At 42.4% G+C, this 23,599-nt stretch overlaps 1 protein-coding gene across 3 annotated transcripts in view; it reads right to left on the reverse strand.

Annotated features, from left to right (window-relative positions):
• znf827 (zinc finger protein 827) overlaps positions 1 to 23,294 on the reverse strand; it is a 75,561-nt gene extending 52,267 nt beyond the window's left edge. Inside the window, exon 1 of one of the 3 annotated variants that reach the window (XM_042225995.1) lies at positions 22,866 to 23,294. In XM_042225995.1, coding sequence (XP_042081929.1) covers positions 22,866 to 22,908 — 43 coding nt within the window. In that variant the 5' untranslated portion in view covers positions 22,909 to 23,294. Of the gene's footprint in view, positions 1 to 792; positions 3,522 to 22,865 lie in introns of those variants that run through there. The other 2 variants (XM_042225993.1, XM_005935070.3) reach the window with 2 other exon arrangements.
• Positions 23,295 to 23,599: the final 305 nt, after the last annotated feature.

Below are 23,599 nucleotides of genomic sequence, written 5' to 3' on the forward strand. Positions count from 1 at the left end.
AATTGCCGTACAGCTCTAACTTAGGTTTACATTTATGATGCTTAAGACAGTTAAGCTTTCACAGTCCGGCTTCTACACTGCAGAGATTAGCAAACTACACAATGCAAAATCCTAAATGGGAGTCAAAAAGCCTTTAAAAGCTGAAAAAGCAGGCAGACAACTAAAAAGACTTAAAGCCCAAATTCAACTTCTTCTTCTTTTTTTTTTTTAATACAGTCACAAGGCACATCCGAGATGTTTGAGTAATTTAGATTTTTCTGTCTTTTTTTTTTTTTTTTTTTAAACCTTATTTTTCCCACCCTTGGTCTGGAAGAGCCTAGTAAAGGGGTTACCATGACAACGGGTCCTTCTGGGAGGCTAGACAGCAAAGATTAGGGTAATGGAGGTTACAGAACTAGATTAATATTCATGAGCCTGCGGATACCACCAGGGAGCCAATAAGGATAGGGTTAAGGTCACCAAGGGTCATTAATATACACTTCATGTATCAATATTCATAAGCAAAACATTACAGCTTGCCAGACAAGGGCGAACAAAGAAAAGTGAATATTCCTGATACATATTAACAAACCTCCATAAGAATATGTCAAATGCACCAAGCCCGGGTGAAACAAAATGTCAAAACTGACACCTCCTCTTTGGGTTACTGAACACACAAAGCTCACGAAACATTTAACAAAAAAGGGAACTGGCTGAGATTCATTAGAAGAGCAGGCACTCAAAAATGAAAATATCATTTAAGATGTCTTACACACCAACATACATTTCCAAGCACACCAAAGCTGTGTTCACCTTCACGACCCTCGCTGAGGCCCGGTGGGTCCGCTCTTTGTTTACAGGCAAAGGCAAAATCGTTGCCAGGCAACCCAGCCCAGCAACCTGTAGGGATCATTAGAGATGGCTGACATCTGGCCAGCATGGCTCGCTGTGGTCCGCAAAGGTGACCACAATCACAACCCGCTGTGACCGCTACTCTCCTTCTGCAACAGATATCAAACAGGGCCTGCACACTTCCAGATATCTTCTCATCTCAAACACATCCCCACTTCCTTTCTTACATTTTACAGTAACACAGAGGAAGATGTCAAAAAGCAGAGCAACGGGTCACCTTATAATATCAGCCTTAGTGCTTTCCAAACATCCTATAGCCACATGCCTAGTAGCCTTCACCTTGACAAGATATTACAGGACGCACTTTATGGCACTGACGAGCTCGTGTGACACTTTGTCTGTTGAGACTATTATTAAGGTGAATGAAAAACACCAAAATGCACCGATTGTGAACCCAATTTACCATGCCGCTTGAAGCCATTTTACCACCGGAGTAGGGTTAACAGGAATAAAGGGAGGCAGAGGGAGAAGGAGCCAGTGAGTCATGCAGGGCAGGGCTTGACCCATTTCCATGTGACATGCGAAAAGCAGCAAGAGCCACTAATGGCTGTAATGTGGTTAGAGGGAAATCGCTAGATTACTGACCCGAGGTCTCAGCTTTGAGGCTGAACTTTCTTGCTGCCTAAGTTCAATCTTAAACCTCGGGGTTAGGTGCAGCTGCACACAACACTAAGCCACTGGGCTTCTGCCTGAGTGCTACAGTGCGCACTTCACTACCATGGCTTTGTGTGTCACAGGCGAGCCACCCCTGTGGACAGAATGACATTTTCCAAGGTCGTGGTCTCCAGACCAGCTCTAAGGGGCCTTCATGCCAGTTCTGTACTTACAGCTACTGCTACATGCACATCGTACACATGGAGACATTCTTTGAAGAACAAACACACGTTTAATTGCTAAAGTCCTGCCCATGATTATCTTTTCCTTTTTTTCTTTTCCCCTGACATACACATTTAACTGCTTCGGCTCCTCAACGGTGGCTGGTTTGATGATGGAGGCATGGAGATACTGGCCGAGGCGGCAAGTGTCTGCCACTGAAAGGGAACCATTTAGCGGTGTAATGGCGGGGATGACTTGCATGTTGAGACAAACAGCTGCGGGGTGCTCAGCAGTCTGGATCTGTTATCACTCACACACGGATGATTCACTGGCAAAAACGGGAGGGAGTTTTCTCTCTGGGCCACTGAGATGTATAGCGCCACCTTATTATAGACAGACAAAGACAGACCTATAAAGGGGTCCAAGTCCAGCCTGAGACTCCATTAAAGGGAGGGCCAAAGGCTTCAAGACTTCCCAGAATAAACAGTGTTGAGCTTGACCAGAGATGCACACAGAGCAGATAAAAATATTTTCATGTACAGCGTTTAGAAATTTGTTGTGCTAACCTGTCAAAGGAAGAAACCAGGAGGCTCACAGCCCGTAACTACAGCTAAAAACAGTTGGACCTTCCAGGTAGTGGAGTTGTTCATTGTTTCACCACACAGAGCTGTCAACAATCTCCAGTTGTGAACTTGGCAGGATTATTTTGGCTGAGGCTTTTCCAGGTCAGAGGGTTGTGCACGCATGTGTGTGCTTTCGTGCTCAGATGTAGACATACAGACCGTGTGCCAGCTATATTTCAGCTAACCTTGTCGCACAGAAAGATCACTAGTTAAAAAAAAAAAAAAGTAAATATATAAAAGGAAGGCGTGTGAATTAGAGAAAGGAGAGAAGAGCAGGACACTAGAGTAAAAGGTAGGTCAAGAGGTCACCGACCACATGACTTCTGCGAGGCTGCTGACTAACATGTTCCCTCTCTTTTTTCCTCTCTCTCTTACACACACAAAGCTACTCTGTTGCTTAGCCAGGCATGAATATTGGCCTCCCCGACCCCAGGCCTGAACGGGGTAGGGGGGGAGAGGAGACGGGACAGTGAAGGAAGGAAGGGACAGAGAGAGAGATGGCAAAAAGGGAGGGGCTGATCTGACTGGGCAGGCAAGAAGAGGAGGCCATTAGCCGATTAAGGTTGGAAGGGGGTGCATCAATACTGCGCTGATGTCAAAAGGAGAGTCGTGCCCATGAGCTAATATAAGAATGAGAGAGAGAAGGAACAAGAGATAGAGAGAGGAGGATAGTGCAGGTCAGGGAATCACTAAAAATCGCACAGACTGCTGACCGCAAAGCCCTACAAAGTGAAATAACATGAAAGACTGTCACAACATACCGAGACTAGAGCCATCACATTTACATCACCAAAATGATTAGCCTCTCGTTCCTGCTAAGACTGGGAGGCTCATGGTGGTACGTGTGCTTGGGTTAAGGAGGTAGGGCACAGGGTGAAGCCATAGGAAGGAAGGCAGGGAGTATGGATGTGGTGAAGAAGGAGCCGGGGCAGTAATTAAGTGTCCGGCTGGACCCTGGCAGGGGTTGCCACAGCCGCGGGCTATGCTAATGAGCAAGCCCGGCGGTCAGGGCTACCTTATTAGTGCTCGCTGGACAATATGGTGGGAGAGATGCACTACTGACTGCTTCACGTCTCTGCAAATGACTAACAGTCCTCCCAAGGAGGAAGGTAATTCCATTAATTGGAACACAGTGGATCAGGATCACCTCCCTTTCCTTTTTCCACAAACCCTCACTTGCTCGATCTATGTCAAAATCCCCCCCCTCCCCCCGAATTAAGAAAAAAAAAAAGTAGAAATTACTTATTTCGTTATTCATTATTACCTGTAATCAGTAAAGTAGTCTCAGTTGTGTAACCAGGATGTTAGCCACTTTGTCATATACTTTACTTCATGCGTGTTTTTTTCCCTAACACCAACCAATTTTATAAAAGTTTTCACTTTGAAGAAGAATAACAGCAAGAGAAGACTGCAGGAGTAATGATTTAACCGAATGTTAACACAATACTTCATTGACATTTATTAGAAACATTAGACTTACTTTTGATTCAACGTCAACAAGTGTAAAACACATGTAAGTCAGTACCTTTCTAAACAGACAAATCTTATATTAAAAATGTAAAAAAAAAAAAAAATCTATTAAATTTTTACAAATCCAGATCCTGGCTCTTTTGCCATTTCTCATTTTTGAATATAAAATCAAAGGTTTAAAAAAAAGAAAGGTGTCATGTGTTTAGAGTAAGGACACATCTGTAAATCGGTTGAATATTGATGTTCCTTTGCAGGAGCAACATGACCATCACTCCATCGAGTTTATTCATCGTGTTGTTTCCATTAGGAAGTTGATGAAACATGACAACCAACAAGGCGACAGGCAATACCAGTGATTACTGAGGTGAAATGTCATACAGGACAGTATGCCTCCTATTTACATTAAATGAAGTTGTAAGACTGTGCCTGTCCTTTATGTTAAGCAACACCACCGCTTAACAATCTTAAAATAATCTGTAGTGTCAAACAGGGGCAGGGCTGTTTAATGGGACTTCTTAAAATTCCAGCTCGGTTCCAAAACAAAAGGGGAAAAAAAGTGGCAACAGTGTGAAAAATGATGTCAACTGAAACAGAAAACATTGACTTGGAAATCATTTTAAACATCTGTTTAATTGATAAAATAATGTCCAAATGATTTTAATAAAAATGATCACTGAATTTAATGCCAGCATTATTCAAAGCAAAGGCGATGGAGGTGAGAAAAGAAGGCATTTGTTGTGTAGTGCTAAAAAAAAAAAAAAAATACAAATAAAAACACACCTATTTCTAGAATTCACTTTTAACGTGACCTTAGTTCGCATTAGATCTTCTTAGGTTCACATTTGAGGCATTTATGGAACATCTGGAAATTTTAGCTACAGAAAAAAACCCAACCCAAGCCTGTGCTAGAAAAGAAAGTGATAGTGTAATGATCCATCTAACTATTTTTCGAACAATTAATCACAGGACTGCTGTCCTATCCTAGTTCTTTCTAGTGTCGCTAGTTAATCTCGCACGCTGGTTTTAATTTCATGTATGGATGATCAAATGTATAATAACCAAAGATGTTGCTTGCCGTGCACCATTTTTAATCGCGATTATATCGAACTAATTAAAAAAAAAACATCAGCAATTTGTTTTAACATAGTCTCAGCAAAGTGCACAAATACAACTAACTTACTTAGATTATGTATACACATGTTTTTGTACTTTTGACAGTACTATGGCTCACAACAGAAAAAAAACAACAACCCTGAACCATGTCATAGATCAGAGCTTCCCTGTAAGCAGGCCGATTATAGCGTTGTTTGGCGCTGCATTGTTAAAACAAGCATGTATCCTTCTGGTGCCTTCATAGATGCGCTAGTTACCCGTGCTAAATACACTGATGCACCCCCATACTATTGCTACTATATCACTAGTGCTGGCTTTTAAACTGTGCACTGACCACAGGATAGTTTTCCACTTCGCCCTCAATCCATCCTTAATGAGCTTGGGACCAGAGACGAAGGTGGCCTCTGCACTGCTTTTGCATGCATTGTGTTTATTTGTATGTTCCTCTACAGAGTCATGTCAGCTGTGCACTTTTCTTTTATTACATTACATTATTAGTTTGCACACGCCCCATTTAGATGCCTATTTTTTTTAAAATCATGTTATGGACCTCTTGCCATTTAACTAGTCTAGTTTTTACATTTTAAATAACTAGTTTTAAACAAATAGAAAGACCATCATAAAGTGACTAGTTTCTAGAAATCTACTGTAAGGACTGATCAACTCATTTTCTCGTGGTGATTCAACAATGTGGAGGAGAATGTGATGGAGGACACCACCTTGTCCATGTTCAACTAAGATGAGATCATAGTTTCATCAGTGAGCCCTGATGCTCTGCACAGATGAAGGCATCATCATCCTGGAAGAAACCACTCTCATCTGGACACAAACATTTTATCATAGGATACAAGCAGAGCTACAAATCAACTTTTTATTACAGCCATCCTCTCCTCCAAGCGAACTGAGGGACCCAAACCAAAACATTCCCTCAGGGGTCACGGGTTAGAATTTTTTTATTTTTTTTTTTAGGAACAAGATATTCACCCTATAGTAACACGATGTCTTTACATGACATGTCATCCCATGTATTAATGAAGATTAACATTAGACATTCAGATATTCAGTTCAGAAATGATAAAAATCCAGAATCGACGCCTCTCCAGCTACCTGCACTATTCCACCCAAGTGTTTGTGTCTGTGACAAAGACATAAAGAGCCCATCTTTCAGCTGGAATCTGAGGTGAGGTGATACTCTCAGTAGGGATCAGGGTTCAGACAGCAGTGCTATATATAATGGTGGTTGAGTCGTATTGAAATGTAGCGCAAATTACCATCTGTGTATTTTCGGCCTTGGCCTCCGTGGTTTGTGGGTACTTTGGGCGGCATGCCAGAGGTGAAACAGGAAGGAGAAGTGTTCTTGGAAGAGAATGAGACGACTGAGAGCCCGAGACCTCTGAAATTCCTCAATGCAGATGAAGTGCACTTTACATCCTGGTTTATTTTTCCCTTCCATTTTTAGCATCTCATGTAGAAAAGGAAAAAAAAAGTTCTTGCTCATAACCTCAGATGTGTACTCGAAGCTATGTGCCTAAACTGCTGGAGGGAGACGTATGTATTACATGCTGCAGCTTTAAGCTGAAACATTACAAGTTCATCCCTAAAGGAAAGAAATCTTCATTATAGTCACTTTAAAGTCAACTTAAAATGCAAAAAAAAGTCAATGTGACACTAAAATGGTGCAAAAACATAAAAAGGAGCAACACCCGGGGCAAATACTTCACTCCTTTAGGGGTTAGAGGCGGTCAGATGGTGTCCGAGTTTAACGTGAACTGTACAGGGTCCTGTATAAAGCTGTAGCCCTGAACTCTAAATAATAACCAACAAAAGGTGCACGTGAGAACGCAAATGTCCAACATTCATATTTAAAAGCAGTCGTTTTCTCAGAAGCAAATCCTTCTTATATATTTAATTATGATGTTTAAAAGAGCAAACATTTCAGTGACTGTTTTTAATGCAGTATGAGATTCCTGCTTAATCGTCACAGTGCACATTACCTTTTGATGGCAGTTGGCACGGCCCCCCAGGCAGGCAGGCAGACATACACAAAACATAGGATCCCGACAAGAAAAACAGTCATTTTAGCTTGAGACACACTGCTGATTGGTTCGCTTGTGTTCATGCGTGACCTTTGTATTTTAACAGGTTAGTTTGGATCTGATGTTACGTGTTATAGCACAAAAGTGAGGAGACAATTTGTGCTTTCTATGAGGTCAAAGTGACTGGTTTTGCCAGCAGAGACAGGGTGGTTTTGAAAAGACTGATTTCTTTTCAAGTGTGTTATTTCCACAAATCAATGAACTTTGCCAATGCTGCCACGCATGTCGTTACAACATGTGAAGTTGTTCCTTTGTTGTTTGACAGGCAATGTGTCTCACTCTGTGCTGCAGGAGAACTTCTGGGATCGACGAGAGACGACTTACGCAAACAATGGCCAGCTTTATTCGAGAAAAGCTTTATGTAGCTCAACATCAAGTTATTTCAATACAAATACTCTCCAATCCTATATATCGTTTGGAAAAAAAAACAAAAACAAAACAAAACATACAAACACATAGGTCTTGACTTGATTCTACTGACAATGTGCAAAGTTTATATAAGCAGTTGCTTATGACAGCTGAACATAAGTATCATAAATGAATGTACTTAAAAGAAGTGTGAAAGTTTGGCTTAACAAACTTTGTTCTAAACTAGGGATATATCAACACTTTTAGCCCTTTATTATACAATCTTTGATTAAGCACAAATTAAAAATCATCAAACTCATGAGACAACCTTTAATCTTGTACAGGAAACAGTTTAAGAAATGGATAAATGAAAGCACACACACACACACACACACACACACACACACACACACACACACACACACACCGTTTCAGAGGTCTTTGTAGCCCGCTGCACAAATATCAAGCACTGCATCTGTACAACACAAAACTGATGTGACAACAGACAAACATCAGTCACCATCAGCATTCATCAATAGGCTGAAGCAGTCAACCAGGTGAATATCTGCCAGTATATTGGCCCATATTTCTACTAAAAATATAAATTATTTTCTGCTAAATGTAAACCAATTTAGTTTAACTTCATATGAGTTAATAATGCCCCAAAAATGCACACACACGCACACACTTCAGAACACCATCTGTAATTGAAAACTGAAAATACCCCACTAAATGTTAAAACTGATCATTATAACAATAAACAGCTCAGGCTTGTATACTAACTGAAGTACCCAGTGAGAACAGGCCAGGGTCTGCTATCTGTCACTGTTCAAAGAACCAGCTTAGAATATGTGAAACATCTATTCCACATGAAACTGTCAAAACGCTTCTCAACTGAGTGGGCAAAAGGCAGGCATTTTCTAATCACCATGCCTATACTATCAAACACTCTCAAGGTTATTGCATTTTAAGACTTTTTTTCCTTCCTGTCTTGAAAAGGTTGACAAAGAAAAGCGCTGGGAAAAAAAGAAGAATGAGAAAAACTCTAGTTAGTGTGTTGCATTCGTGTGTTATCGTGCAGACTAGACACGCCGATTTCGATGATCTGAAATCAGTAATGGATTGGATTTATATAGCGCTTTTCAAGGCACCCAAAGTGCTTTACAATGCCACTATTCATTCACTCACTGGTGGAGGCAAGCTACGGTTGTAGCCACAGCTGCCCTGGGGCAGACTGACAGAAGCGCCATCGGCCCCTCTGGCCAACACCAGTAGAGTGTGTCTGAGAGCCCGGGGATCGAACCAGCGACCTTCTGGTTACAGATACGCTTCCCAACCCCCTGAGCCACGGTCGCACGTAAATATGTCTGTAAATATGTTGCTTTTTTTCCCCAATGTGCGTCTGGGCCAAAGCACATGCTGCTAGATATTTGGCACTATGAATCCAGAGCAGGTAATGTGAGGTGTTGAAACTGCATTGATGAAACGAGAATGCAAATCATTCCATTCAATCATTTTATCAATATTCTGGAAAACGAATTAAGTAAATGGTTTGTTTTTTGGAGTTTCCTAAACATCTGTGTATATCGTTTACAGCTGTTCAGATGGTATAGAAGGCTAGATGCAAGCCCTGCTGAGAACCTGTCCATTCTGTGAGAGCAGGCCATTATACTGGCACATGCATTTTAAATGTCTTGCAACCGCAACCTCGTCTTACTCTGACGAATGCTTTATGTTGCTGCGCCTTATTAAAAGCTCTTACCATTATTGTCTGCTCCACAGCTCATCTTTCTAGATCCTAATTTAGTAAACTGAGAGCTCTGAAACAACATATAGATGGTATCGTTCCATTTATACCATCAATGCCGCCTGATGCCCAGGAAGGAATGATTGTGGTGACTTTTGCGTACTCAGCTATTCAAACATTGTAACAAGATGCCAATTATCTACAAATAGTTAACTGAAAGGCAACAGTACTTCAATATCCTGTCCTTAAGTAATAAGGGGGAAAAAAATCCAGTGAAAAACTCACATCGGACCTGAGAGATGGGGTCGAACCTTCATTTAACCCATCTACTGCTCACTGAGGCCTCATCAGAGATGGTGTCAGTGGAAGGGTGGTTGTCAAGAAGGAAGGGAAACAGGAAGAAAAGGTTGAGGTATGCCAAATTATACAAAAATACCTCTTTTCCACTAGCACCTACTCGACTTGACTCAACTGGACTTGTTTTTAAGGTTTGCGACATAAACAGAGTGCATGTCATGAGATCGACTACTTTACAAAAATCAAATTTGCCATTTTTGAAACTGATGGAAATGGCTACACACAAACCAACACCGCAGTAATGACAAGGTACAGATTTTTTTGAGCAGCAAGTATACCATCGCCTCAATGTCCTCCATTGTTGTGTTTTGTTTGTGTCGCATACAAAAGACTTTCAGGCCACTTTGCTGTGACAGCCCCACCCACACTTAAGTGGGACTTGGATTGTGGAAAAGAGTTATAAGTGGACTGAGAAATCAGTGGCAGCAGGTGTTATGGAGGGATGAATCCAAATCTGAAATGTACATTTCTACTAATGTAGACCAGTTTACAAATATAAAACTGTCTTAAGTAGTTTACCTTTACCCTACAATTTTAGCACAAATAACAATTAGCTAGCTGCCACCAGTGCAGGTGCAGTGGAAACGAGTTCTCTAACTGCACACGAACGTAAGGTGCAAATGCTGACTGCCTATCAGATAATCATTAGTCCTTGATCAAAGACTTCCCTTCATAATGAGCTTCAAAAGTTTCAAAAGTGTCAACAGAAGCTAAACTGCAAAGACATGACTGTCACTTTGTTAATATCATTAATGTCAGATAAACGTAGCTGCCGCGATTACACTCATCAAATAAAAAGGAGTAAAGGATACAAAAACACGCTTACTGTTCAGTGGATGAACTTGCTTCCTATAGTGGTGGATATTTTGTGTATGTTATGTTAAATTAAAACCTGAGATAATTTACAAAGCTATGATATGGATGCAAAATATGCCATACATGTTGAATGTCCTTGACTTAACATGTTGCTACTGAAACACTAGCCACTTGAATACACTTGACTCTGGCTAGATACATTAAAACAACATAAAGAAGGACATTCGAGCTCCACAGCAGAGAGGAGAGGGTTTAACTGGCTAATTTAAAAAAAAAAAAAAAAAGAGATTGAGAGAGAGAGAAATTAAACCAGGATATTTGGATTTTCATGGGCTCTGGTTTAAACAATTAAGAGGGCTGTGTCAACTTCTTAGCGGCCGTGGGTCAGTTGATGATTTTAACTGTCACGCTTTGTGCCAATGTTTTTTTTTTATTTTAATATGAATGGCATCTTCTTTGCTTGTAGTGTTTTTAGTAGGGATGAGTCATGCTTTCCTACTGAATCTGCTTTATGCGCGCTGGTAAATAATCTAAGCAGCCATTTGAAAAGAACATCTCAAGTCTGACAAGGCTGTACAAAACCCCTCTTATTATTATCAGTTAAAGTAATTGTATGGGGTGTTCCATACAAAATGAATAAGAAAAACTATCAAAAGCTACAACTATGGTTCACTGCTCCAAATGTGATAACGCCACAGTTTTTAAAGAGAAGTGCTAAATGTCAAGGTTCAAATATACTATTCAGCACCTTTGCGGTTTGGTTTCCCTGAATATAATTTAGTGGTTTGTTTCTTTGCGTGGCTCTGTGTAAATTCCACGGCAAAATAACCATTTCCACAAATTTGAACAGGTTGAGGTCTTTAAAAACTAGATGTCAGTAAGTAATCATCTAATCCCAGCAATAATAAAACTACTGACAAGCCGAAATTGCTATTTGGTCAAAGAGGTATGGAAGGAGCCAACTTTATTTTGTTTTATGTTGCAATATATTGTTTTATAGACCATTTTTTCTAATTTGTATTGCTATAGTCTACTTGTAGTCCTCCTTTGGGTAAGGCAGTGCAATATGGCTTTAATCTCAATACAGCCGGACTCTATGCAAAAACTAAATTTATGAACCATAATTTAGTACTCCATTTTTTTGTGGAGAAAAGCCAGATGGCAGGTCTATGTGAAGTCAGCCAAAACGCAAACCTTTCATTTTTGGGGGGAGAAAAAGAAAAAAAAAAAGTCATAAGCAATTCAAAAGCAGGGCTTTAACAGCATCACTATTATTTAATTAGGAATAACTGACTTAAGAACAACATTAATCAAACTCATTTCAGTTCATGGGCCACATGCGCTCAGCCCAATTTGATCACAAGTGGTTCGAAATACAGCATAATGATCCATTTGTGCTATTTTTAGAGTAAAGAAGAGCAAGTACATTCTGAAAATGCTCACATTTAATAAACCATCCATTTACAAACCAGATGACAAAGCATCTGGAAGAAACACAGTCTGATGTAACTACAAACAAACATCATAATTCAGAGACACACACTGGCCCAGCTCCTTAGTTTAACCACCTTAATATAGTGTCATATGACAGATCATGGGTAATGTCCTAGTTTGGGCCTCTTACTTGGGAGTTGGGCGTTTGCCTTGTAATTGGAAGGTTGCCGGTTCGAGCCCCGGCTTGGACAGTCTCGGTCGTTGTGTCCTTGGGCAAGACACTTCACCCGTTGCCTACTGGTGGTGGTCAGAGGGTCTGGTGGCGCCAGTGTCGGGCAGCCTCGCCTTTGTCAGTGCGCCCCAGGGTGGCTGTGGCTACAATGTAGCTTGCCATCACCAGTGTGTGAATGGGTGGATGACTGGATATGTAAAGTGCTTTGGGGTCCTTAGGGACTAGTAAAGCGCTATACAAATACAGGCCATTTACCATTTACATTACTGTAGACAAGCATAGCAAAATAAAGCTCATATATTATCATTATTATCATATATTTATATGATAATTAAAAAAAAAAAACACTGAAAGAAATAAAAATTATTATATATGAATTATATATGAAAATTATATATGAAAATGAAAATGACTTAAAAAATGACTTAAAAAAAATGAAAATCGCCCCCCCCCCCAAAAAAAAAAAACTACAAAAAACTACAAAACAAAGTACAACCTGTAATACAATACAATACAATTCTTCCTAGTACAAAGTGCAGTGAAGTCACACTGGCAATCACGTTTTAGATCATCCGCTTCATGATCGATCACAATTCACATATTATTGTAACGTGTGAAGTACAGAAACAGAGTGATGAGCTTCGGTTGGTTGTATTGCACAATATAATGGGATCCATTAAAATCCATTGAGAGGTTAAGCAACACTAAGAGCGGAAGAGCTTCTTTTGAAAACTGGAAGGTCCCTGCAACACGATCAATATGACTGTGCCACTGAGCAAATTTGGGGAAAAGACCTATTAGGTGATGACATGCTCAAGTTTCACTAAAATCTGACCAACACTTAGGAGGAGCAGTAATTCCTGTGAACTGAAGGAAGACAAATGGATATGTAGATGGTGGTCCTTGAGCCGGAGAAGTTTGAAGACAAAAAAAAAAAAAAAGTCCTCCACACTTTGCAAAGTCATCCAGTGGGCCTGATTGGACCTTTTGATTCATGTTTGACAGACCCAGTCTGAATGATTGAGTTCACACTTTCTTGGCTGTGTGAGGAAGAGTTGCTCATACTCAGAAACTTCCCTCATACCCTCTCGTTGGTTGTGACATGTTGGTGGCCACATAAAACCACATGGAACCCACACGTGCATGTTTTTACATATATGCATGTACGTATGCAAAAATATTCAAGCATATGTAAGCACTTTTCACTAGTATCGTGGTTGTTTTACAGTTATAACGTAGACAGGAATTAGTGACAAATACTAAGGTTTTGAAGTATACCAATTTCCAAACTTGCAACAGCATCCCAACTCCTCAAATGAAATACACAAATTCCTCACGCATTTGCTTGTCTGCATGAGGCAGAATTGTCACAAATGGAGCGCAGATTATCATTTCATGTGGTGCTGAAAACGACCAATAATAAGCCACTTGACACACAAGTCAGACGCCACCAATTTTTCTTCCGCTTAAAACAAACTAACCTCGTTCAAACTGAGGCGTGCGTGTTGCGCTAACTTTCAGAAGAAGCCAGGGTACATTCTTTAGAACAAGTGTGAAAAGAACAGGCCATCACCCTGCTGCGTAGTTTTCTGGCATACTGAAGCTCCTCACAGAGGTGATTGTGTGTCTGTGGAAGAGAAGTGAGAGAGTGTAGGAGGGTGGAAGGTGGGAGTGTGTACAGCGTCCATGTATTGTTTGTAAATCACCCTACTGGCAAAAGGGACACTTGGCTCTATAGCAGCCAGTCCACCCAGGGATACAAAGCAAGCTCTGGTGTGAGGTGGAGAGGAGGGAAGAGTGAGAGGTAATTCTATATGTGCATGTATGCATGTATGTGAGAGGACAGTGTGTTAGAGCGATGGAGACAGCATCTATTAGAGACACTCAGAAAGGACGGCAGGGGAGAATGAGCAGAGGAGCGAGGAGGACGAGGGGGAGGGAGGGAATCTTGCGAATGTGGGGTAGGTGGTGGGGGGTGTCTTTTTTTTTTATATGGTGGTATTGGTTTGAAGGCTGTTTGGCAGAGGCGCCCAAGGCAGTGCTTGCTTGGATTTTAGCCTGTCACTTAGGACAGGGACACTAATCAGGATTGGTCCCGGTTCCTACCCAGGAAAAGGGGGAGTACTTTCAGACCATTACTTAAGAAAAAAAAAGAAAAAGGAGGGGAGAGGAGCAAGAAAGAGAGAAGAACTGCTGTAGCACAGCAGGAAATGCTAACCGCTAGCCTCATTTACATGCAGGTCCAGGGAGAATGGGGGGGGAGGCTTATTCTGTTTCCAATCTCCATGTTAAATGCTGGCCAGGGCAGCTGATGGGAATGAGAGGCATTGTTCGCCCCATGCTGCTCTTCCCCCTCTCCATTACACCAATACCTGCCTCTCTTTCTTTGTGGCATTAAAAAAAGGGGGTGGCACTGCTTTAATAATTTCAATCTCGACCTGAAATCCATATGAACCTCACAAGGTTTGTATGTGGCTGTTTACTTTGTGCAGACTGTGTACTGCAACCAACCCTCATAGGTCTATCTGTTCTGTCATAACCAGGTTGTGACCCGAGGCTGCCGCATTCAAAGCCATCCTTCACCCACTGAGTCTGTTCTGTGGCATAATGATTGCTATGACAACCATCACTTAAAGCCACGGGTAGGTGGAGGAGAGATGTCAGCTTCTCGTCTACTCTTCTGATGATCTCATTTCTGGCTGGCAGGTACAACAAGGTCAAACCACTGAAACTGGAAAAGTGGCTGCTTGCTACATGCAAATGACAGAACCGACTTTCCAAACAATTACACTGCCCAGTCCAAAAATCGACGTGGGGCTAAGCTGCGAGAACCACAAGGTAGGGATACGAAAAATAAAAATAAAAACCACAACAACAAAAAAAACAACAACCCCAAAACAAAAAATAATAATATCAGGGGAGTCGGAGAGAATGAGACGTAGAGGGAGGCACGGCTCTCTGGCCAGCTATGAGCACAAAGTCTGACTGTGCGTGCCAAATGAGGTTTTAAAAAGGTTTTTCTGGGAGGATTTGGGCTAATCTAGAAAACCTTCTGGAGGAAGTGCAAATACATCTGCCGCTGACCACTCCCCTGTAGAGTACGAGGGATTAATGGCATGGCAATCTGAACCAACATGGACCTCGGTCAAAACACTGGTGGGGTGTGGGAACATACGGGCAATTATGAGCTGAGCCACCTGATTCTGTCTTTTAGCTTCCCACATCCGACCGCTGGTACCTTGACTCGACTAATTTGTCCAGCTTAATTTGTTTCTACTTATGATTTTGGCTTCTTTAAAAGAACCATAAGCCACTGGACTCTGCACTCAAAAAACATCCACTTATTTGCTAATCTCTTTAGAATTGTAAGGTCGGAATCAAGTGAGCATGTGCCCTTGGTTAACAATGAAAGGCAAGATATTTGTTTTAATATGCCAGAAGATGAAACGACTAAATAGCAACATCGTAAATAACCTAACACTGCCCTGACAATGTCTTTCTCAGGAGATGCCATCACATCAGTGATTTTAACTTCTCTGGATTTTTGTCCCACTGCCAAACACTTCCACACCCTCTTTTAGAGGTGATATATTGTTTCCCTAGAGAGCTGTCACTGCCTTATGGTCTTACTATCCTGTGTCTGTGACGGACCCCCCCTTCTGTACTTTTAATCTTCCCATAAAACTGATCCTATGTCCCAAAAAGCTGTAAACACACAGCTGTTAGACCAGCTAGTTAAAGACATTAGCCCGCGTCGTGCTCGTGTCTGCCCAAATGCGCAAAGACGAAACGCGTCCGCGCCAAATGGAGGGAGAGGGGTTAGCCTGGCTGGTGCGCTGAAGGCTAACTGAAGCCAGGCTGTGCTTCAGAATGTATGTGTGTGTGTGTGTGTGTGTGTGTGTGTGATGTGTGTGTGTGTGTGTGTGTGTGTGTGTGTGTGTGTGTGTGTGTGTGTACACGAGGCCTCCTGCCCTCTTCTACCCACACAGGAAGTGAGGTCATCCCATAGCACTGTGCCGTGCCGAGTGCACTCAGCAAGGGTGACAAAGATCAACGTGTTGGCCAGCCCACTAGGAAATATACGTACATTGAATTACAGAGTTTTAAAAGGCAGCTTTGTAAGTAATTAATGCGTAATATACATAAGCAGTAGGATCTGTATATAGACAGTTAAAAAAAAAAAAAAAAGGAAGCAATAAACCAAGCGGAATCCACAGACGAAAAACAAAATCAAGATGCCACCTTGTGCCAAAAATATTCCCAGTTTGGTGCACTTGTTAATGATGTACCACATGCTCAAAAAATTCTTCACAGCCCGCAGGGGGTGGTCGTTCTTTTAAGACAATTGAGGAAGTACTTTATCTCTCAACAACGCAATTTAAGTGTCTTTCTAGGAGTGAAACGTGAGACAGAGGCAAACAATAAATCACATCCCTGTTTAGAGCGAGCGTCTGGCACGACTAGCCAGCTTCGGCTCCCCAGACCACCACCACCACCTCCCCCCTCCTCCTCCACCACCACCGCCGCCGCCGCCTCCTCCTCCTCTCCTCTCATGCTCTCCATCCCTCATGCCTGTTAAAGGCTTGTCCTGCAGGGCCTGGATGCACTTGTGTGGTACAACAACAGAGAAACCGCCCAAAGCTCTTAACAGCTCTTCCTCTCCACTTCCTCCCTCCCTCCATCTCCACTGCTGCTACCACCACCAGCTCCTCTCTCCCTCTCCACTCTGCTCTGTCTTTCCCAGCTGCACCGGCGAGCTGTTCCGTATGAACTGCTGCCAGCTGAAAGCCTGCTACTCCTGTGAGATTGCTATTACTCAGTGCAAGCAGGGCTCTGCGTAGCCAAAGGGCTGCTCTCCGAGCTGTAGATCTCCATGTTGTGACTTGTCAACACGGGAAAAATCGTTACCAAGGCTGAGGCACTTCCATTCCTCACAGAGGGGGTTCTGATTGCGACCAGGCAGACAGGCAGGTACTGTACTGAAGTATTAGGCTGACTACTGATTTTGTGCTGCAGAGGACTCTCTGCTCAGAGAAAGCACTTTGAAATGATTAGATAACACACATCTGAAAAAAAAAAAAAAAAACCTTTCCAAGTTGACCATTTCAGATCAAGTTTTTTTTTCCTGTGTTACAATTTGAACTAAACTTTGTTACACTGTACCAGAATTTATTTTTAAGACACCTAACTTACCACAGGCTCGAACAGTAAGCTTTTTAATGCTTGTTTACTGTGACTGGTCAAATGCATTCCTTTACTCTTTATTAAACAGTCTTTATATTTCTATGAGCGGCACGCCTCTCTGTCAGCTCTTCTGCTAAAAATGTCGCTGAATTGTATTAAACCAGCTGGGGGAGATCCAAAGTGTGACTGGGTGAGTATCACATGAGCACAAAAACCGTCCGTCAGCCAAGTCCCAAGTTCGATTCCCAGCCAGATGGATCTTTACTACAAGTCGTTACCCCGCTCTTTCCCCCCGGGCTTCCCGTCTCTCTCCGTCACTCAAATGCAGAAAAAAGGCGCAGGACTTTTTCCTTTCTCAAACATATTTAATAAAGGGGAAAAAGGATAATATTTATTCAATCTTCAAAAACTCTAATATCTTCTAATCTCCTATAACTCAGGCCAAGACTGCACATTAATGCATTACCACAAGGAAAAAAAACTGTCCAAGTTTGGGGAGCTTTTTCTTTTTCTAAATCAAAAAATAAATAAATAAATAAATAAATAAATAAATCTAATATTTTTTCTGCACAAATACGGTGATGCTCAGTCTCACCATCTAACATAAAAACGTTATTACTGACGATGTTCCAGTCACACTACTATGTGTACATGATGCTTTATCATTGTAGCCCAGCAAGAGCTTGAAGTTCAAGTGCAAATCATCCTGTATTTACAACCTTTAGCATTTGGTACTGTTATAGCGCTTCTCAGTATGCAAGAGACCGACTTGCATGATTCTCCTCCATTAATTAAAAAAAAAAAAAAGAAAAAATGCACACAGACGCTTGGGTCGTGAAACCTCAAAAGACTTGGCGAGGTAATATAACAATCTGCATAACTTGTGTGAGTGTGTCTAGACACAAAAGGATTATGTCTGGCTTACCACTTGTCATTGTGTGGTGCTTCAACTAGCTATGAATCCACAAAGATCCAAGCAGGCCTTGTAGTTTTGGTTTGACTAGCACGCTGTGGTCTAGGTAACCGTAAGTGCACGCAGTTTTCCAAGAAAACAGATTTCTTTCGTAAACATGTCAAATTATCACCAGAAATCTCAGCACAATTGTTCATCTTCTGTCCCAACACATACAAAAAAATGAATTTCTGTGATGCTGTGTGTCTTTATGTTGCTTTAGCCCAGACTTGTATTTACTGCAAAAAGAAGTCATAGGAAATCCAGGCTGGTGGTTTTGTGTCTCAAAGTATTGTATTTCTGATTTCTGTATTGGTGATAAAATCCAATTAAAGTGAAAAGAAACTGAATTAACGACAAAAAAAGAAGAAAAAAAAATCTCCATTGTGCTTTACCAACGTGACACTGACCAACACACTTGAACCCGAGTGTTAGGAGTTTTCAATTGACATGCCTGCATTCAGATGTTCTCGAGTAACAAACATAACCAAAATCTAAGGGAGACATAATACCAAAAAAAAAAAAAAAAAAAAAACACTCAGTAAGGTATTAGCCTGGTTGTGTAAAGAGCGGTTAGCATTTCAAATGATGCCTTCAACAGGATGTGAAACTGAATTTTTTACAGCGCGTTCATTTCACATTATTTTCAAGTAACAGATCCACACAGAGTTTTGCGTCTTAAGAAATGTTTTTTTTCCTTTTCTTTTTTTGTAGTCTGTGTGCTTTGAGCCAATTGTCTGAAGCAGCAAATAAGGTTAACATTTGGTATAAATATTGATCCTCACCCTGAGGCTTAGTTACTTCTTTGAAACCAGGCCCATTAAACCTTGCCCAAACTCGCATCACTCTCAGTGTTTTTCTGTTACTATTAAGTGAAACACAAAAGGCAGCTGGACTCTTCTTCTTCTTTTTTGCTTACAAAGAAGAAGAAGAAGAAGAAGAAGCAGATTTCTCTTCTCTCAAAGACTATACAGCGAGAGAGGCGTCCGCCACCTTTCCCCTGCCCTATAATTCATTTCTAAGTTAAAGGCTGTGTATCATTACTCGCTTGAGCTCTACTCGCCCGACGCCGCCAGTGCACCCAAGCCTCATCAACTTGAGGGGCAGCGGTGGTGATGTTAGGGTGTGTGTGTGTGTGTGTGTGTTGGGGAGGGGGCGTTCTTGGCAGAAATTCCCCCACAAATTTTATGCCAAGAGCGAAATGGAAACCTCCTCTCATTTTCCTTTCCCCTTAATCCAATGTTTTCAAGCCCCAGCCCCACCAAGGTCATTATAATCATAGCAAGTGGAAGGTAGCCAGTGACCCGCCATTACAGTAAGCTCCAGAGCCACCCAGTCTGTCAGCTATTGGCTGACAAAGACGAGCAGAGTTAGATCTAGAAATGTCCAACGCAACTCCATTTCAGCTGAAGATAACCAGGGGCGGACGGAGAAGGCTCCTCCCCAGTCGCTGAGGACGGTGCTTTTTGTGATGTGGCTCTTCTTGATTGTTTGAGAAGCACGAGGTGGTGCGGAGCGGGTGATCCGAGTAAAGCGGAAGCTGGGATATGGACATTTTGGGGACAGAAGGCGGCAAAAACGCTGCTTCTCACATTTTCGAATGCACAAAGTCACATGCAAAATATCCAAACTTTTACGCATTTTAACCTAACTTTGAATCGCAAGTAATAAGGCAGCAACATTACACACACACACAATAACACACCACAAGGTCATAAAGAATGGCTGTTTTCATTGTGGCACCAAAGGTCATGTTTACTTGTCAGAGTGAAGGCACCATACTGTACTGTGACCTCCATAGCCAGCTTATGTACCCACAGACACAACACACACACACACACAAGAGGTTGTGTGTTCACTTTCATAACACTTTCACATGTGTGTGCCATGCACACGCACTTAAAGAATAGTCTCCACTCACAAGCTGTGCCACAGACAATAGGACACTGCACACTGGGCAGCACAGCCCATATATCTGGGTCTGTGCTAAGATAAAGCACCTCCAGCATTAAAGCCAGTGTATTAGCTTGCCCTTTTTCACCACAGATGAAGAGATTTGAAGCTCGATATTGTGCTCGTTGGCTGGCACACCACTAGGGTGTTGTTGGCTGAATAATGAAAAACACACAGACTGACAGCGAATGGCATGGGGTGACACTTCCATTCTAGAGTGGGAAGATCCAAAACAAAGCGCAAAAAGCTTCTGACAAATTCATACTTTTCTGTGACAGTTTGTTGACTGAGGAGGGAAACAACTCCTAAATCAGAAAAAAAAAAAAAAAAAAAAAAAAAAAAGCAGCTTTCATTTAGAGCCAGGAACAGGCACAGCAGTGCTCCAGTACAGTGCCTACACGGGAGTGCATGGTTTCAGATACGTGGGTGAAGAGTATTTTTGTTGCAGGCCAATTACGAAGCGGCTTAATTGAAAGGTTGATGTGCTCAAAAAGAGAGGAAAATACTGGGACATCTTGTGTTGCTGATCCAGACTATACATAATCACACTGTGCCAAACAGCTTTTATCACGAAACCGTGTGCACCTTCTGAAAACACCGGTTGTCGTAAATCACAAATCTTAAGCAACCCCTCTCATTCCCCTCTGCTTGGATCTTATATTTTAATCAGCTCACCGCTCGTCTGATAGAACGGTTCATTTCGATTCACACACTATACCAAATATTTACATTTTAAACTAACAAACTCCATCCTTAAAAGTCAGTGCCTTTACCTTGCTGCTTCTTTCAAAGTCTAGAATGCAAAAATTGAGATGGTTTAATAGATATTCAAGTGCTGCAGCCCTCCGCCCCCCCCCTTCCCCCCACACACACACAAAATACAATTTATTTGAATATATATCACAAAGTGAGTCACTCCACCTGAGCAGGACTACAGACGTGTTCTTATTTCCAGGAAAAGCCGAGTATAAGCTCGTAGGAGTACAGTGGGCTGTACAGTAGAAACCCCCCACCCCCAATCTGAAACCTTTCTTAAAGAGAGAATGGCAGAGCAAACTGATGAATACACCTCACAGAAAAGGGTCACTCTCACCTCACGTGTGAAATTAATGTGCCACTGCTTGCATTTCAGGGCTACGGCGAGCGCTCGACACACGTCATGACACACAAGACTTTGGCAAAACACATGCCTTTGCACAACTACCGTTAAAGACACCCTCCCTCTAGGATGTGTAGTGATAGTACGCAGGCTGAAGCGGATTCTTATCATTTAAACGTCGTGACCCTGCTTCTGCGCGGTTCATCCATGTGACTTACACACTCCTTATGCAGCACATCAGCGAGGACTCGCTGCCAGTCAAGTCCGGAGCGCACACGCACACACACACACACACACACACACACACAGTCCCTGCACCCACTGTCACCTCGTCTCCACCTCTATGCCTCCCAGCCAACCGCTGCAATTTCCCCAAGTTCAAGCCTAGGTCAAACACCTGAACAGTAGATCAGTTAATATTAACAGTGGAGAAAAGGAAAATGGGATCTGTGCTGGTTAGGCCGAGCAGCTCCCCGGATCTGACATTTAAGAAATGATGATGATGAAGAAGAAGAAGACAGTGCCATATAGACAAATGCATCAAGCCACTGTTGATGTAAACATGAATCACTCATTATTCATTACATTTACATACTAATATGACTAATTGTGCTCTTTTGCTTACGCACGTGTTGGGCAAGAATGATTAAGAGCAGACTAAATGCCACTCTTGGATAAACCCTTTAATAATAGTTGTCATCGGCCACGCTAACGTCTCCAGCAATCCTCTAGTGGCCAGAGAATGTCACTGCAGCTTTTCATTATCTGGACTGATAAAAGGCACAATACGAACATCCAAGACACGGTAGGGTCAAACACACAAAAGTAAAAAGGAAAAAAAACGAGCTTCTTCCCAATTCAGCTTCAGCACGAGATTCTCTCATGGGCTTTCTGCGGCGTTTGCACGGCGTTACCGTGAGAAACGTAGTAAAGAAGCACAAGTGTCGTTTCCTTTTTCTAACCGCGTTATTGATCGTAGTCTGTCTGCAATGAATGGCTGCAAAAGGGAAGGGGGGAAAAACCCTGAACTTCAGGTGACCGACCATGGCTCTGACACAGCCTGCATGCAGACTGGGAGGGGTAGGGGGGAGAGGAAAAATTGCATTGCCTCGGAAAGAAAAAAAAAAGAAAAGAGAAATTAACCATACTTTAAAAAATAAAATAAAAAAGTCGATGACAAACAAGAATTTTCGTCTCTACGACTGGGGAGCCGCAAAAAACTATGAGGCGAAAGTTGGACGTTTATTGCCGACGAAATGAAGTTTACCGAGCGTTGCTAGATAGCGCTATTGCTAACTAGGAACACTGGAGTACGGGTAGCCAGAGTCTGGCTCGTCTGATCCGACTGACCCTTCATTTTATTGCGGCCAGACTCCCAGATCCTCCCCTTTCTACCCGAAAAGCGACCTAGCGGAGGCGAACGCATTACCGAAAACGCTCGGCCGTTATCGCCCCACACGCACACACAACCGACACATATGCCAACTGACCGCAACCTTTAGCGGAACCGGACCTTTATCGATTATACCCTTATTAAAGCCACGTATCATTTATCCACTCACTGCCTAGGCTAACGTTACCCATCGCCAACAACATGGCTGCCTCGCTCGGACCTAAAAAGGGGAGAAATAACCTACGCCGAGTCTTTTGTCTGTTTCACCTCTTTAACCCTAAACTACTGCGCAAAACACACGGAGAGCCGTTAAAATTGCACAAAACGAGCGAACGACTTACGTGAAGGCAGGCGCTTGGGTTGCTCCTGCTTCCTCCTTGGCATTTTCCCCCGTTTTTAATCACATTCTCGTCCTTGTTTAGGGATAAGGAGAAAAAAGGTTTTTCCCATTGAGACTGGAGGCGCCAGTGATGGCAGGGACTTGGTCGTGCACCTGGCTTTGCTCGGTTTAAAGTGTATTGTTGGGGGAATGGGAACACACAGGCGGAGGAGGTGCCGCTGTTGTTGTTGCCGTGTCTTGACTATGGCTGCTCTCGGTGCAAGTGTGTCTCCGAGCCCCTAACTAACACTAATGCAGGGATCAAAGGGCAGCAACAGCAGAGCAGGCAGACACGCGCGCGCACGCACACACACACATACACAGACGCGCGCTCTCTCTCTCGCTCACACAGGCGCTCACACGCGCTCTCTCTCTCTCTCTCTCGCATACACACTCACTCACTCACTCAAACGCACACTTGCGCGCACGTACACATTGGAGGAGCTCGCCCCCGAGAGCAGCGTACGGACAAGGTGCCCCCAAGCTTTCAGAGTGTATTACTGAACAGAAAATATATTTGAGAAAGCAGGGACATAATTCGGCGGAGAGAGCATATTGATGGAGTCGGGTTGCATTAAAGGGAGTCAGGGCAATTTCCTTCCCACAAAAACAAAACAAACAAAAAAAAACCATTATAAATAAATAAATATATTTTTATATGTATAGAGATAAAAAATTAAAAAAACAAAACAGCGC

This window comes from Haplochromis burtoni, unplaced genomic scaffold (assembly GCF_018398535.1).
Source record: "Haplochromis burtoni strain Fernald_Lab_line unplaced genomic scaffold, NCSU_Asbu1 Contig_191, whole genome shotgun sequence".
NCBI lineage: Eukaryota > Metazoa > Chordata > Actinopteri > Cichliformes > Cichlidae > Haplochromis > Haplochromis burtoni.